This window comes from Gasterosteus aculeatus, chromosome 16, assembly GCF_964276395.1.
Source record: "Gasterosteus aculeatus chromosome 16, fGasAcu3.hap1.1, whole genome shotgun sequence".
Taxonomy (NCBI): Eukaryota; Metazoa; Chordata; class Actinopteri; order Perciformes; family Gasterosteidae; genus Gasterosteus; species Gasterosteus aculeatus.
The window spans coordinates 8107484-8120672 of record NC_135704.1 but is presented as its reverse complement, the minus strand read 5'-3'; the positions used below and the strand labels follow the sequence as shown (position 1 = coordinate 8120672).

Sequence of the window (13189 nt, the reverse complement as noted above, 5' to 3'; positions counted from 1 at the left end):
GTATCAAAAGTGTATATAACAAGTAACAATGGCCTATATTTGCAGTTTGTTTATTTTTACTGGCAGACTGTATGTGCAAAATGCATTATAGGAATTCATGTTTTTTTATTTGTAGATAAAATACATTACATTACAACATGAATAACCAAAAGAGCCTTATTCGTCCCATCTCATCTTAACAACTACAAACAGTGAACACTTGGGAGGAGGCCACGCCTCGCTTCCGGGTTCTGCTGTGACGTCAGCGGTAGCTCCAGCGCTGGTTGGCTGTGAGCCCTCTGAGAGCGAGCGATTGAACCTTTTACTCTGATGAAACATTCCCACTGAGTTTATTTTCCATTGAAGTTAACCAGAGCAACAATGTCTTTTAAACTACTATTTGTAAACAACACCATCTTCAAATGCTTTAAAACTCTTTCGTCACGAGGGATCAGGTAAGAAACTCCAGGAAACTTTGTTGCAGGGTTAGCGTGACGTTACTTAGGTTCGTCCATTCTATTAGTAACACAAATATTAGTACAAGAGCCACTAGACTGATACGCGTTGTGTCCTCGTGTGTGTCTCTCAGCAGCGGGGCCGCTTCCCTCGGCTCGGTTCCCTTAAAGGGTCGCAGCTGTCTCACTCTGAAAGACTTCAGCGCAGATGAGATCAAGAGGCTGTTGTGGGTGTCAGGGGATCTAAAACACCGGATCAAGCATGAGAAACAGGTTGCTAACGCCGAGTAAAGGCTGCTGCAGTGTGCATGTGGTAAACGTTCTCAGGTTCACCGTGCAGCCTCACGGTGGATCATTTAAATGTAACTAACTTTCATTTGTATTTCAGTATCTCCCTCTTCTGCAAGGAAAGTCGATTGCTATGATATTTGAGAAGAGGAGCACCAGGACAAGAATGTCCACAGAAACAGGTGTCTGGTGTTGTATTCAATTTGTGCTTGTAATAAAAAAGTAACTGATTTTAGGCAGATGGTAAAATGTTACAAAGAAAGTTTGTAAGTGTTCATTTGCACAATTGGAACAATATTTTTGGGGGGATTAATTGTTTTATTACTCTACACTCATTTTAAAGTGCAAACAATGCACTTGAAATAAAGTAAAGAGAGCAAATGCACTCTCAGAAAAGTCAATTATGAACACGATACATCCGCTTTACTGTAAAGTAAAATAGTGGTAATGAGATATTACTAATAATCCTTTATAATAATGATTACGATAACAATTTATAAAAGAAAGCAATACACACGAATAAGATCAAGCTAATGGAAATGTAGCAGCTTGCGCTGTTAGCTGGGTTGATACCGCTCGCCAGTGTGTTCAGCAGCGTTAAGGTCATTGTGGACATGGACACAAAAGAACTGCTGAAAGGCGACTTTCAGTCCATCCAGGAACAAAGCGTCTGCGGTCCACTCCTCTCGTTCCCTGCACTGCTCCTCATCTACGCTTGCACAAGGTTGTGTTTGTTGCATTAATGCACCAGCTGGCCATTTGGAATATTGAGGTTGTTTCAATAATATATAATTCCAGGTTTTGCTTTGCTGGGTGGACACCCCTGTTTCCTCACTTCTCAGGACATCCACCTTGGAGTGAATGAGAGTAGCACAGACACAGCAAGGTGAGCTCTATATTCATGCTCTCGCTCATGGGAATAAGATTTAATTAATGTCAGTCGGTTGGTTGGAACCAGCCTTCTTTTTGTACTCCTTTCTCATGTGTTTTATCTGGAGAAGTCCTAGGTTGCATGGTATTCCTTGTCTCATTTACATGTGTAACTTGTAAACTCCTGCCTCAGAGTTCTCTCGGGGCTCTGCGATATTGTCTTGGCCCGAGTGTACAGCCACTCCACCCTGGAGGAGCTGGAAAAGGAGGCCTCTGTCCCCATTATTAACGGCTTGTCCGACCTCTACCACCCAATCCAGATTCTGGCCGACTTCCTCACCTTACAGGTACTGCGACTCCTACGCACACTGCCATTTCCTTCCAGAAATTGATGATGACGTTGTGTGTTCTTCGTTACCACTCTCCCCCAGGAGCATTATGGTTCCCTTAGTGGTCTAACAGTGAGCTGGATTGGAGATGGGAACAACGTCCTCCACTCCTTCATGATGACTGCAGCTAAATTGGGAGTTCATCTTAAGATTGCTACACCAAAGGTTTGCCTCATTTCTTGTCGTAAAGTACATTGGGCCTTCCTCTACTGTCTTGTTTTATAGTTGGCAGATATAGATGCACGCTGTCAACCTCAAGCATCAGATCCCTCCCAGTGTGTTGGGAAACAAAGGCCAGTGGTTGTGTTTTGTTATGTACAAACCTGAAGCTGTATTTTGATTCACAGGGTTATGAGCCAGAGAGGAGTGTTATTGAAGAGGCACAAAGACTCTCCAAAGAAGTGAGGTTGTCTGCAGATGTCATTATTTTAAAAACACTTCTTGTCAAAGGACTTCTTATTCATTCATAACGTTGCATCTTGTCTCAGCATGGGACTCAGCTTGTTCTGACCTCTGACCCGATGGAGGCTGCTCGCGGCAGCAATGTGTTGGTCACTGACACCTGGGTGAGCATGGGACAGGAGGAGGAAAAGAAAAAGAGGCTCAAAGACTTTAAAGGTTACCAGATCACAATGCAGGTAATTTAAAAACACGGTCTAGCACATGGTCACATTTTCTTCTAATTGTTTGTATGGTAAACATTCACTCTAGCATTAATCACAGACTTTATCTGGCTTATAAATCTCCAGGCAGGCTTTAAATAAAACTATTGCCTTGGACATGATGATAGAATTGTCTAAAAACAGGTTACAGTATTTATTTTGGTCAGAAAGAATATGTCTTTCCGCCTGGCAGGTAAATACTTTGCGAACGTGCTAAAGTCTAACGTCACCTCTGTCACTGAGTTCAAGCCGGTTTGCTTCTGCTCCACTACAGACGGGAAGTGTGGCCGAAGCAAACTGGACCTTCCTGCATTGTCTCCCCCGCAAAATGGAGGAGGTGGACGACCAGGTGTTCTACTCGTCCCGCTCCCTCGTCTTCTCTGAGGCAGAGAATAGAAAGTGGACGATCATGGTGAGTAACCTGGTGATAACCGTTTTATACTTGCATGGGTTCAGGTGTTCCTGTCAGAATAGTGTCCGCCTGGAGTTTGACTCTCCGTAAGCTGATCGTCACACCCGTCTTCTCTTTCAGGGTCTGATGGTGTCTCTTCTGACTGACTACGCTCCACAGATCCCCTCGCTCAAGTTTTAACTTTAACATAAGGTGGACTTGTACTTTCGTGTCATAAAGTTTGAATGTCCTATTTCAGGCGCCTCTGAATAGTTCAATGTCTGATGTGACCCACAGGGCGGGTTACCCGAGAGTAGCTGTTTTCATTGTTTAATGCCTTAGAGCAGGGATTCCCAAAGTGTGGTGCAGGCACCCCTGGGGTGCCGCGAGTGGCCTCTAGGGGGCGCGCAAGAGGAGACATGTAATGGTGGTCTAATGGAGTGATTCATATTAAATATAATTTGTAAAACAATCAATAGGGTTTTTACACAAAATGGAGATATGAACCGTCAAACTGTTACATTATTGAAAATAAAGTTCTGCCTCAAGTACCTTATTGCTTTCATAATACAGTTACCAGTGAAATTATAAATAGTAAGTAAATAGCTGCCTTTCAGCACAAAATAGTGTTCGCCACCAAACGCATTTCAGTAGTCTAGAGAAAAATAGTCCCAGTACGTGCACGTAAACAGCATTGGGTCTCCTTGCAAGATCTTGCACCATCTCATTCATTCACATCGCTACGACGACCTGAAATGTCCGGTTGAGACAGCTCGCATTGCCCAAAACCGATCCCTTGTGGTGTTTCCGGTCTGTAAACCCCGTACTCCCGCAGCACCTCCCACATTATCTCTCGAAGGACCCGGTCCTACGCCTTCGCCGGGTCCACAAAACACATGTAGACTGAATGAGCATAATCCCGAGCCCCGTCCGTTATCCTTGAAAGAGTAAAGAGCCGGTCCGTCGTTCCACGCCCAGGACAAAAAACGCATTGTTCCTCTTCAATCCTTGGTTCAACTATCGGCCGAACCCTCCTTTCCAGCACCTTGGAGTAGACTTTACCAGTGGTGTGATACCCCTGTAATTGGCACACACTCTCTGGTCCCCTTTTTTGAAGAGGGGTACCACCACCCCGGTCTGTCACTCTTTTGGCACTGGCCCAGACTTCCATGCAATGTTGAAGGGGCGTGTCATCCATGACAGCCCCCCAACACACATTGCTCTCAGCATCTCCGGACCGATCTCATCAATCCCAGGGGCTTTGCCACTGTGGAGTTGTTACCTCAGTGACCTCCACCAGGCAAATAATGTAATTTACAGACTCAGGAACCTTTTTTTCACCAACAAACTGCGATTCAAGAGTCAACTACCAAGGCAAGTTTTTTGGTGGCATTCGAAATAGCAAAGGCTAGCAAGCCTTTCTCCGAAGGGGAGTTTGTAAAAGAACGTATGGTACAGACAGCCGACATCTTGTGTCCGGAGAACAAAGGCTAATTTGAAAAAGTCAGTTAATCACGCAGGACTGTGACTCGCTGTGTGGAACTGATTGATAGATTGAGCCAAATACACAAAAAGTCAGATTCCTTTGAGTTATATTCACTGGCACTGGATGGAAGTACAGACATAAAAGACACTGCTCAGCTCCTCATTTTTATCCGAGTCATTGATGACAGTTTTGCAATAACAGGAGTTTTTAACCATGGAGTCCCTGAAATGAACAACGAGATGTATGACCAAGATAAAGTGATAGAGGAAACCTCTGACCAGGACCTTATTTTCCTCCACTGCATAAGCCATCAGGAATCCCTGTGTGAGTCTGTATTGCAGCTTAATCATGTTGTGAATCCAGTTGTAAAACTTGTGAACTTCATGAGAGCAAGATGACTTCAGCACAGTCAATTAGATTCCTGGAGAAAACTGATGCAGAAGCTGAAAGAGGACATCATTGAATTTTTGGAGTTGATGGGAAAATCTAATGAATTCCTTGAGCTAAGCGACAAGAACTGGCTTAATGACTTTGTGTTTGCTGTGGACATATTTTTACACATGAATGAGCTGAATGTGAAACTGCAGGGAAAAGATCAGTTTGTTCACGACATGTACAAACACGTGAAAGCCTTCGCATCCAAGCTCACTTTGTTCTCCAGACTAATTATGAACAAATCTTTTGCTCATTTCCCCACACTTGCCATGCAGGAAGAGCCACTGCGAAACACCAAAAAATACAGCAAGTAATTTGGGAACCTGCACAGAGAATTCTGCCGTAGGTTCTCTGTTTTCTAAAACATTCAACAGGTTTTGGTTATGTTCATGTTTGTGAATTTTGTTAAATTGCCTTGCAAATAAATCCTTTGCTACTTGTTAAAAGGTCCCTCCCCCCCAACCCCGCTCTCTCTGGGACAGGCGAGTATGACGCTGGGAGGGGAGAAATCCCAGTATACCCACTACACCACCGAGTATACCTGCATGGATGCATGGAGGTGGATGTGCGCCCTCCGGTGGAAGCGTGCGGTAGCGTCCCGGCTCGTTGATTGGAGGACGTCGGATGACGCGTTGTTGATGTGCGGGAATCTTTGATCCACGTGGGTGGTCCACACGGATGAAAAATGACACAAACCGCTTCATTCATAAACACCACCTGCCCGTCATTAAGGAAATACACACGCGCACATATTTTCTGTAACATCGATACAAATGCACTACACCAACTACACGTTGCACCCGAAACACATTAACCGTTAACGCAATGCGTGTGTCATGATCATTAAAAGGCGCATAACTTCTATAAAGTGGCACAACTAACGAAAGCTGCACATCGGGGGGTCACTGGGACAACAATGGCGGAAGAAGACCGTTCTCGGTTTGGGGAAACGACCACCCACCCACTGGAGAACGAGTAGAGGCTGAGGTGGGAAGAGGAGGAGAAGGGGGAGGACGCCATTGCAGCCGCAGCTGGCCGCCCGCGGCTTAACGAGGGACTCGCGTTATCCACCTCCGCAATGTCGAGGAGCGGGCTTTTTTTCTTTCACGCGTTTCCCCCGGCGCTCAACCCGCAGCCGGCTGTCCGGCCACTAAGCGTGAAAACGGGCAATTGCGATGGACGCGTCGCCTTTTGATAAGGAGGAAATGTGGAGCCGCCGCGCCGAACCGAAGCAGGTAAAAAAGTGTGCGAGGGAGAGCCGTGTTTGGACCGGGCACAATGGGGAGAAAGTTGGAGCTAGCCCGGGCTAACGGACGTTACCGGCTGGACGCGTTAGCCGCGGCTAGCGAGCCGAGACCGGCGGAACACTTTGTCACAAGTTTAGCGTCTACCAGCGGGGACACACGCGTTTCATTACAGCTGGACTAATGGGACAGACTTGTCATTTTACGTTACGTCTCTGTAAAGATTGTCCCAGTAACGTTAACGTCGAAGTGGGAGATGACGAACAATATGGTTTCTTTCTGGTAAAATAATGTTAACGTCAACCGAAGCTAACGGTAGATAAGTGAGCTAGCCGTGGATTTACATTTGAAAAGCGCTTCCACTGATATTACTTTTCTTGCCGTAAACTTTTACCCGAAACGTGCATTTGGTTTTATTTTGGTGTAAAAAAAACTCTTAAGTAATTGCTCAGATATCTTTAAGGTTACATGTTCAACGTTACAACCTCTGCTCAACATTACCAATGGTGCTAAAATGTAAAAAGCTAATTACTAATTTACTGTTATACCCTCAAAAGTAAAACCGTAAGCGTCATCACAGAATCCGAACCCATTTGTAAATAGAGGAACTGGTGCATATTGTTTATTAGCTACAATATTGCATAATTTTGTAGCTGAATTTTAGCTAATGATTAACTTTACATATTGCTGCATAGTTTAATCTCCAACTATCTTATTTTCAAATCTATGATTTGTGAAAAGCTAACAGTATTCAAAGTAACTAAAGCTCTTGTATGAATATGCAGTAAAATGTACAATGTTGCTGTTTTGAAATGTGTTGTGGTTTTAAATGAAGTAGCACAAATATGAAAAACACAAGTACCGTGGTACTGTGAGTACATTACCAATACTATTTTTATTATTTAATCAGAGTTGAGGTCATGCAGTTCATACATCTCAGGACAATCTGTTGTAGCGGAAATGACAGAAAATGTACCGGCATTGATTTCTAATTTCTAATTTAATTCAGTCATCAAAAAAGGCCAAAACCTTCTCTGGTTACAGCTTCTTAAATGTCAGGCGCTGCAGCTTTTACTTAAAAATCATTGGGAACATGGTTGGGGGAAAAAAAACAAGAAGTTGGAACAAATCCACTTTGGGTCGGGGAAATTAAATTACATTTTTAGCTCTGAAAATGGTGGTTCTTTGCTCCCCAAACTTTTCCACACAGCAGTGATTTGGCATTTTAACAGTCAGATTATGTTCCTCTGTAATATCATCATTTTTAACTACGCCTTTCCACCAACAGTCGCCAACCCTTTCCGCACCTATCTGGTGGCCCAGCCTCACGCCATGAACATCAGCAGGAACTGCAGCGCTGTGGGGAATGCTGAGGGCCTGGCCGCCCTGGAGTCGGTCTCCATTGTAACCATCACGCTCCTGGCCTGCCTGGGCAACCTCTTGATAGTGGCGACCCTCTACCGCCGGCCTTACCTGCTCACGCCCAGCAACAAGTTTGTGTTCAGCCTGACCGTGTCCAACCTGCTGCTGTCCGCGCTGGTGCTCCCGTTTGTGGCCGTGAGCTCCGTGAGGAGGGAGTGGGTGTTTGGGGTTGTGTGGTGTAACTTCACTGCCCTGCTCTACCTGCTCATCAGCTCTGCCAGCATGCTTACCCTCGGAGCCATTGCCATCGACAGGTCAGTGCTGGATGATTATTGGAGTCTAAAGTACAGATAATGATTTATGATTTATTTACCTATTCTAGTTGTGGGCACCTCATACGTTGGTCCTTTGTTTGGTAGAAGTGACTGATGCAGCTTTCAATTCCAGCGTTATGTTACAACTTTTATCCTGACAAAGCATTGACCCCATGGTTACAAAAACAAGCTTGTTTCTGGACTTTGTTCATGTCTTTTAGCAGGTCACTTAAAAAACGTAGGTGAGCTGCTTACTGGAGGTACTTTACGAGTTCCCTCGTATTACACACTTTTGGATAATATGACCACATGCGTTAAATTCATCCAGGCAAAAAGATATGCTTTTCCCCACAAAGTGCAGATGAAAGAGTAATTGTTTTAAAGTTTTGTCAACAATTGTATTACTGAAATGATTTGGGTCATTTAGCAAGCAGAATTAGTCTCATGAACATTGCTTAGCTCCAGAGTTTTTTAGTCTTAAAGAGATGTCTCCCAAGGGCTCTGTGAATTTCTAAACTAATAATCTGCTAGTTTATCAGTTTTGCACCAGTGAACATGAGTGTATTTAGTTTTCTTTAGATGGACTTCAGGTTGGTTGAAATGTAACGTCTCTCAGGTAAAGTGACATTGTTGCAAAGTGTGGTTGAGATCTACTGTAAGTGAGCTCTGTAGCACACAGTCCTCACTGTTCCCTCTACTCTCCTAATTACCCTCGTCACCTTTTGGGAGTTTGTGATTACAGTGCATGTTTTTGTTCTCCTGCCAAGCCTCCGTTTCGATTGTATGCAGCTTTTTGGAAAACACTTAACAGCATTGTTGGGGGGATGAGTGCAGCTTTTAGCCCTTAGCTTCTGTATCACTCACTGAAATCCGAGTCGGTCCTTGTATTTGGACCGGAGGGCCCCCTTCCCTAACTGTGTTTGCCTCTCATTCGAACAGGTACTATGCAGTTCTTTACCCGATGATCTACCCCATGAAGATCACGGGAAACCGGGCTGTCGTTGCCATCGCCTATGTGTGGCTGCACTCCCTGGTGGGCTGTCTGCCGCCTCTGTTTGGCTGGTCCTCCTTTGAGTTCGACTGCTTCAAGAGGACCTGCGTGGCGTCTTGGCACAGAGAGCCGAGTTACACGGCCTTCTGGGTGATCTGGTGCATCCTCCCCCCCTTATTCATCATGCTTGCCTGTTACGGTGTCATTTTCCGCGTTGCCCGCATGAAAGCCAGGAAGGTGCACTGTGGGACGGTGGTTGTGGCCCACGAGGACTCCTCTGGCGCCCACAAGAACGGACGTAAAAACTCCAGCACCTCGACCTCCTCTAATGGAAGCCGGCGGAGCCTCGTGTACGCAGGGAGCCAGTGCAAGGCCTTTGTCACCATATTGGTGGTAGTCGGCACCTTCCTGTTGACCTGGGGGCCGTATGTCGCGGTGGTGTGCACCGAGGCTTTATGGGGACACGGGAGTGTGTCTCAGGGACTGGAGACTTTGGTGGCATGGCTGTCGTTCTGCAGCGCCGTGTGCCACCCGTTCATCTACGGCCTGTGGAATAAGACGGTGAGGAAGGAGCTGCTGGGGATGTGTTTTGGCGATCGCTACTACAGAGAGTCGTTCGCCACGCGGCAAAGGACGTCCCGCCTCTTCAGCATCTCCAACAGGATCACAGGTGGGTGAGCGGCGGTCATGCAAATCGATCAAAAAGAAAGATGTAATTTTCAAAATCTTTTATTATTTATTACCTCTTTAGGTAAAGATAACAATTCATAGACCAAAAAAAATTATTTGGGAAGATAAAAATAGGCATACAGTCAGTCAGCACAAGGACAACAAAGATTTAAAAAACAACTTATGTACAGAGAAGGTTGGTACAGTTTATTTACACACTAAACTGTTTTTGTATACTGTAAACAGACACACTAGTAGAGGTGTTTTTGTGTGCAAAGTTTGCTGGAATAGATGTTAGTGTAATAATATGTGGTTTATGTTAAGTGTCAAAATGCCTGTTTTGGTTATTTTCCGTTTATTTAACATGTTGTATAATGTTGTTCAACAAGATCTTGCTTGTGTTCTTTCAGATTTGGGTATGTCCCCTCACCTGACCGCTATGCTGGCCGGCGGAGGTCATCTGCTGGCTCCAGGCAGCAGCACGGGAGATACTGGCTTCAGTTTCACTCAGGACTCATGTAAGTGCTGCATGTTAAACGCCCTTCAGGCCAACAATAAATAATTACCAATCAACATTTTTCAATTAACATTAACATACTGACCCTCAAAGATGTTCCATTTTTTAAATAAGTTTACAACTTTTTAATAAATGTTCACATAATGAAATGCAGATCTGCCACAACTACGTGTATGTTTGATTGAATGGTTACAGACCACAAAAATATACGCTTAGTTGAGATAAACAATGATCCATTTAAGAAGCTGGATTGAAATAATGACATAGTTTACTCTTGTGTGAAATTAAATTGAGTACGGAGTATATTCTCTTCAGGAACATTACAGCCTACTCTTCAGACATGAAAAACAAAAAACTTCGGTTAGTTTGAGATATCATGTTAGAATTGTGTTCCTATTAACTTATCTGACGTTTGAAAGTGGATGAGATATCCTGAATTGTCCAGCTGTCTTTGTGTTTTTTTTTAAATTAGGAATGTGTCTACTTCTCCATTTTGCTCTCGATTAACTCTTTTTCTCTGTAATGTTTCCCATACAGGCACAGATGTGATGCTGCTAAACGACTTCTCCACAGACGGCTCCTCCCACCCACAACAGCACGGGAATCCGTCCGGAAAAAGGAGGAGCTCTGTCACCTTTGAAGACCAGGTGGAGCAAGCCAAAGGTATCATTTCCATAAACAGATTAGAGGGGAAGGGAAACTCCATACTTACTGGGGGGTTTGAAAAGATACTTGTAGTCAACAAAGGGCCCCACACTAAGCAACATTGGTCTGATAGTATCGGTGGTTTTCTCCTCAGCCGAAAACACTGCCACGTCCTCGGTTCAAGTCCACGCAGAGGTGCACAAGTCGCTGGACACCTTCGCCTCCTGTCTGGCAAAAGCAATAGAGAGCGACGCTAAGCTCACCCTGTTTGGGGACGGTCTGGTTCTCCCGGGGGGGCTGTTCACGACAAGAACGGCGCAAAGACCCAGATACCTGGACGGCCAGAGACTGAGGCTGGAGAGCATTGATGAAGGGATCGTTAAAGATGGCCGAGAAGAGTAGGAGGAGGAAAAACCAGCATGAACACAAGCAGGTGTGGTGATGTGTTTTTTACACTGCGCACACCCCAAACTCTTCTACATGTGACTATTTAGAGTGGTGCTTGTCCCGCGCTGGTGCAGTTTATGAAGGTTGACCTGTCTGCACATGGGTACTCTATACTTGAAATGATTAGCAAACAAAGAGGCACATTAATTCCACTATGTCGAACCAGGTGCGCCATCAGTGTCTTGTGTGGTTTCATGTAATCAATAGGAAGCCTTAACTACTGTAACCTAAAGGATCACATTGTTGTAGTAATTTGTCTATTACTCTGTATTGTTAAAAGGTCCTCAGAATTTGCCCTATGTTTTCGGTTAGTTTTAAACTATTTTATTACGAGACGATCTCAAAGCCAAATTCTTTATTCAGGTACAGACGACAGTGTGCTGGTAGAACACACGCACACACACGCGTTTTCCGCATGCAGAGTTGGACACGTGAGAGTTAAAATACTGGTCATTGACAGTGAAACATAATATCCATTACTTTGGGTTTTCATTAGCTTGAATGATCTGCATCCGTATTTATTTAAAATCAAAGTGTCAAAGTGAAATATATTGGAGGTTTAAGAAAAATTAATTGATATGACCCCGTAAGTAGAGTTCTTATTCGCCATAATCAGTCAAAGGCCTTAAATGTAATAAAGGGGGAATTTAAAGGGAGTGTGTAACAGATGTTACGTCTTTTTGGTGATAGAAAGTTAGTTTAAAAAAGATTGATCTAAATGACTGTTTATTTAAAACCACAGTAAGCGAAAGGCCTTCTGACAGCAATGACTAGCATATAAATTCTTGAATTAAGCCCTTTTCCAAATTAAGTGTCTTAACCATCAATTTCTAATCACGGTTGAATCAAAGAGGCCTTTCGATGTGTCATTACCGGTGATGGGTCAGCGAACAGTACTCACTGACCTGTTTTTATTGGGGCCCTTGGAACAGAGCCCCCCAGTTAGTGTTCTTAGTAACACCTGTGGGCTTCCTGCTGTCATGAGTCTGAATGTTTGCTGTAGAGAAGGCCTATTGATGGGGGTTGAAGACTCAAAATAACCTTTACGGTTTTGTCTGTTGACTTCTACCCCAGTGCATGCTGGGATAAGCTCCCAACCATGACGCCGAGGAGCAATTTTGCATAGGAAAGTATGTATTTTCATTGGAAATCCATAATTCATTATGGAAAAACTTTCCACGGCTTAATAGGAAAACACCTGTGTTGATTATAAACATGCAGAGGAGAAGAAACGGGAATGGTAATGACATTATTATTAACCGCTACAGTATGTGATCGCTCACATATAAACTACTCATTGTGTCAGAGAAATCAAGAATTACTGTAGACAGTATCATCGCTTACCAGTCAGGAATTTACTGTTGCTGCCATGTGGTCGTTTTAACAAAAAACTGCTCTTAAATAAGTGTTGGCAAATGTGGTTTACCTCAAGATTACACTCCAGCACTCCCTTTAAAGTTATGAAAGAAACTGATATTTGTAATAAGTTCAGTGCTTCAGTCTTACCTCCATCTTTTTATATTTTTGAATGGTACTATACACAAAGTGATGTAACCTTTTTCATTTTCGCTATACAGTTTAAGTATTAGAAATATTTGCCATAAGGTTTTGTATCAAGATTGTTCTATTAAAATGCTTTCATATAAACGCTCTGAACTTTCTTTTTTTCGTGGTTGTGAAGCTTGTGCGATGTTTCAACAGCGACCACATGTCTTGCAGTAATAAACTGAAGCGGCTTTACCATTATTCACACACCGTATCACAATAAGGTCGTTATAGAGAACAGTTAAACATTCTTACAGAAGAAACCATCTTACCAACTAACAATGTACAACATGAAGAGCTGTTTGAAGTGCTACCAATAAACGTTACTCAATCCGGTGTGTCTGAAGACTAGTTTAGTTTGAAATGAGCTTAAAGCTCCTGTGAGGATTTTTTTTTAGTTAATGCTAAATAGTGTCTCCGGGGTCAGATGACTAACACACACTATTTGAAATGTGCAGGTCGTCCAGACTGATCCGGCTCACTGCTTCCTTCAACCTGCA

At 43.8% G+C, this 13189-nt stretch overlaps 2 protein-coding genes across 3 annotated transcripts; both read left to right on the top strand.

The window, feature by feature from the left end:
• The first annotated feature begins 231 nt into the window (after positions 1 to 231).
• Positions 232 to 3585, top strand: otc (ornithine transcarbamylase). 2 transcript variants are annotated; one of them, XM_040202327.2, is made up of 10 exons: positions 232 to 434; positions 569 to 707; positions 823 to 904; positions 1521 to 1608; positions 1786 to 1939; positions 2024 to 2146; positions 2329 to 2382; positions 2470 to 2619; positions 2918 to 3055; positions 3176 to 3585. In XM_040202327.2, the coding sequence occupies exons 1-10, from the start codon at positions 361 to 363 to the stop codon at positions 3233 to 3235; spliced, it is 1062 nt and encodes a 353-aa protein (XP_040058261.2). In that variant the 5' UTR covers positions 232 to 360; the 3' UTR covers positions 3236 to 3585. The 2 variants fall into 2 exon arrangements, with proteins under 2 accessions (XP_040058261.2, XP_040058262.2); XM_040202328.2 differs by having other exon boundaries at positions 248 to 434; positions 572 to 707.
• A 1921-nt stretch (positions 3586 to 5506) lies between these two features.
• gpr161b (G protein-coupled receptor 161b) lies at positions 5507 to 12791 on the top strand. Its single transcript, XM_040202320.2, has 6 exons — positions 5507 to 6190; positions 7488 to 7875; positions 8815 to 9536; positions 9946 to 10053; positions 10590 to 10715; positions 10852 to 12791. Exons 2-6 carry the CDS (start codon positions 7532 to 7534, stop codon positions 11097 to 11099), a joined length of 1548 nt encoding a protein of 515 aa, XP_040058254.2. The 5' UTR covers positions 5507 to 6190; positions 7488 to 7531; the 3' UTR covers positions 11100 to 12791.
• Positions 12792 to 13189: the final 398 nt, after the last annotated feature.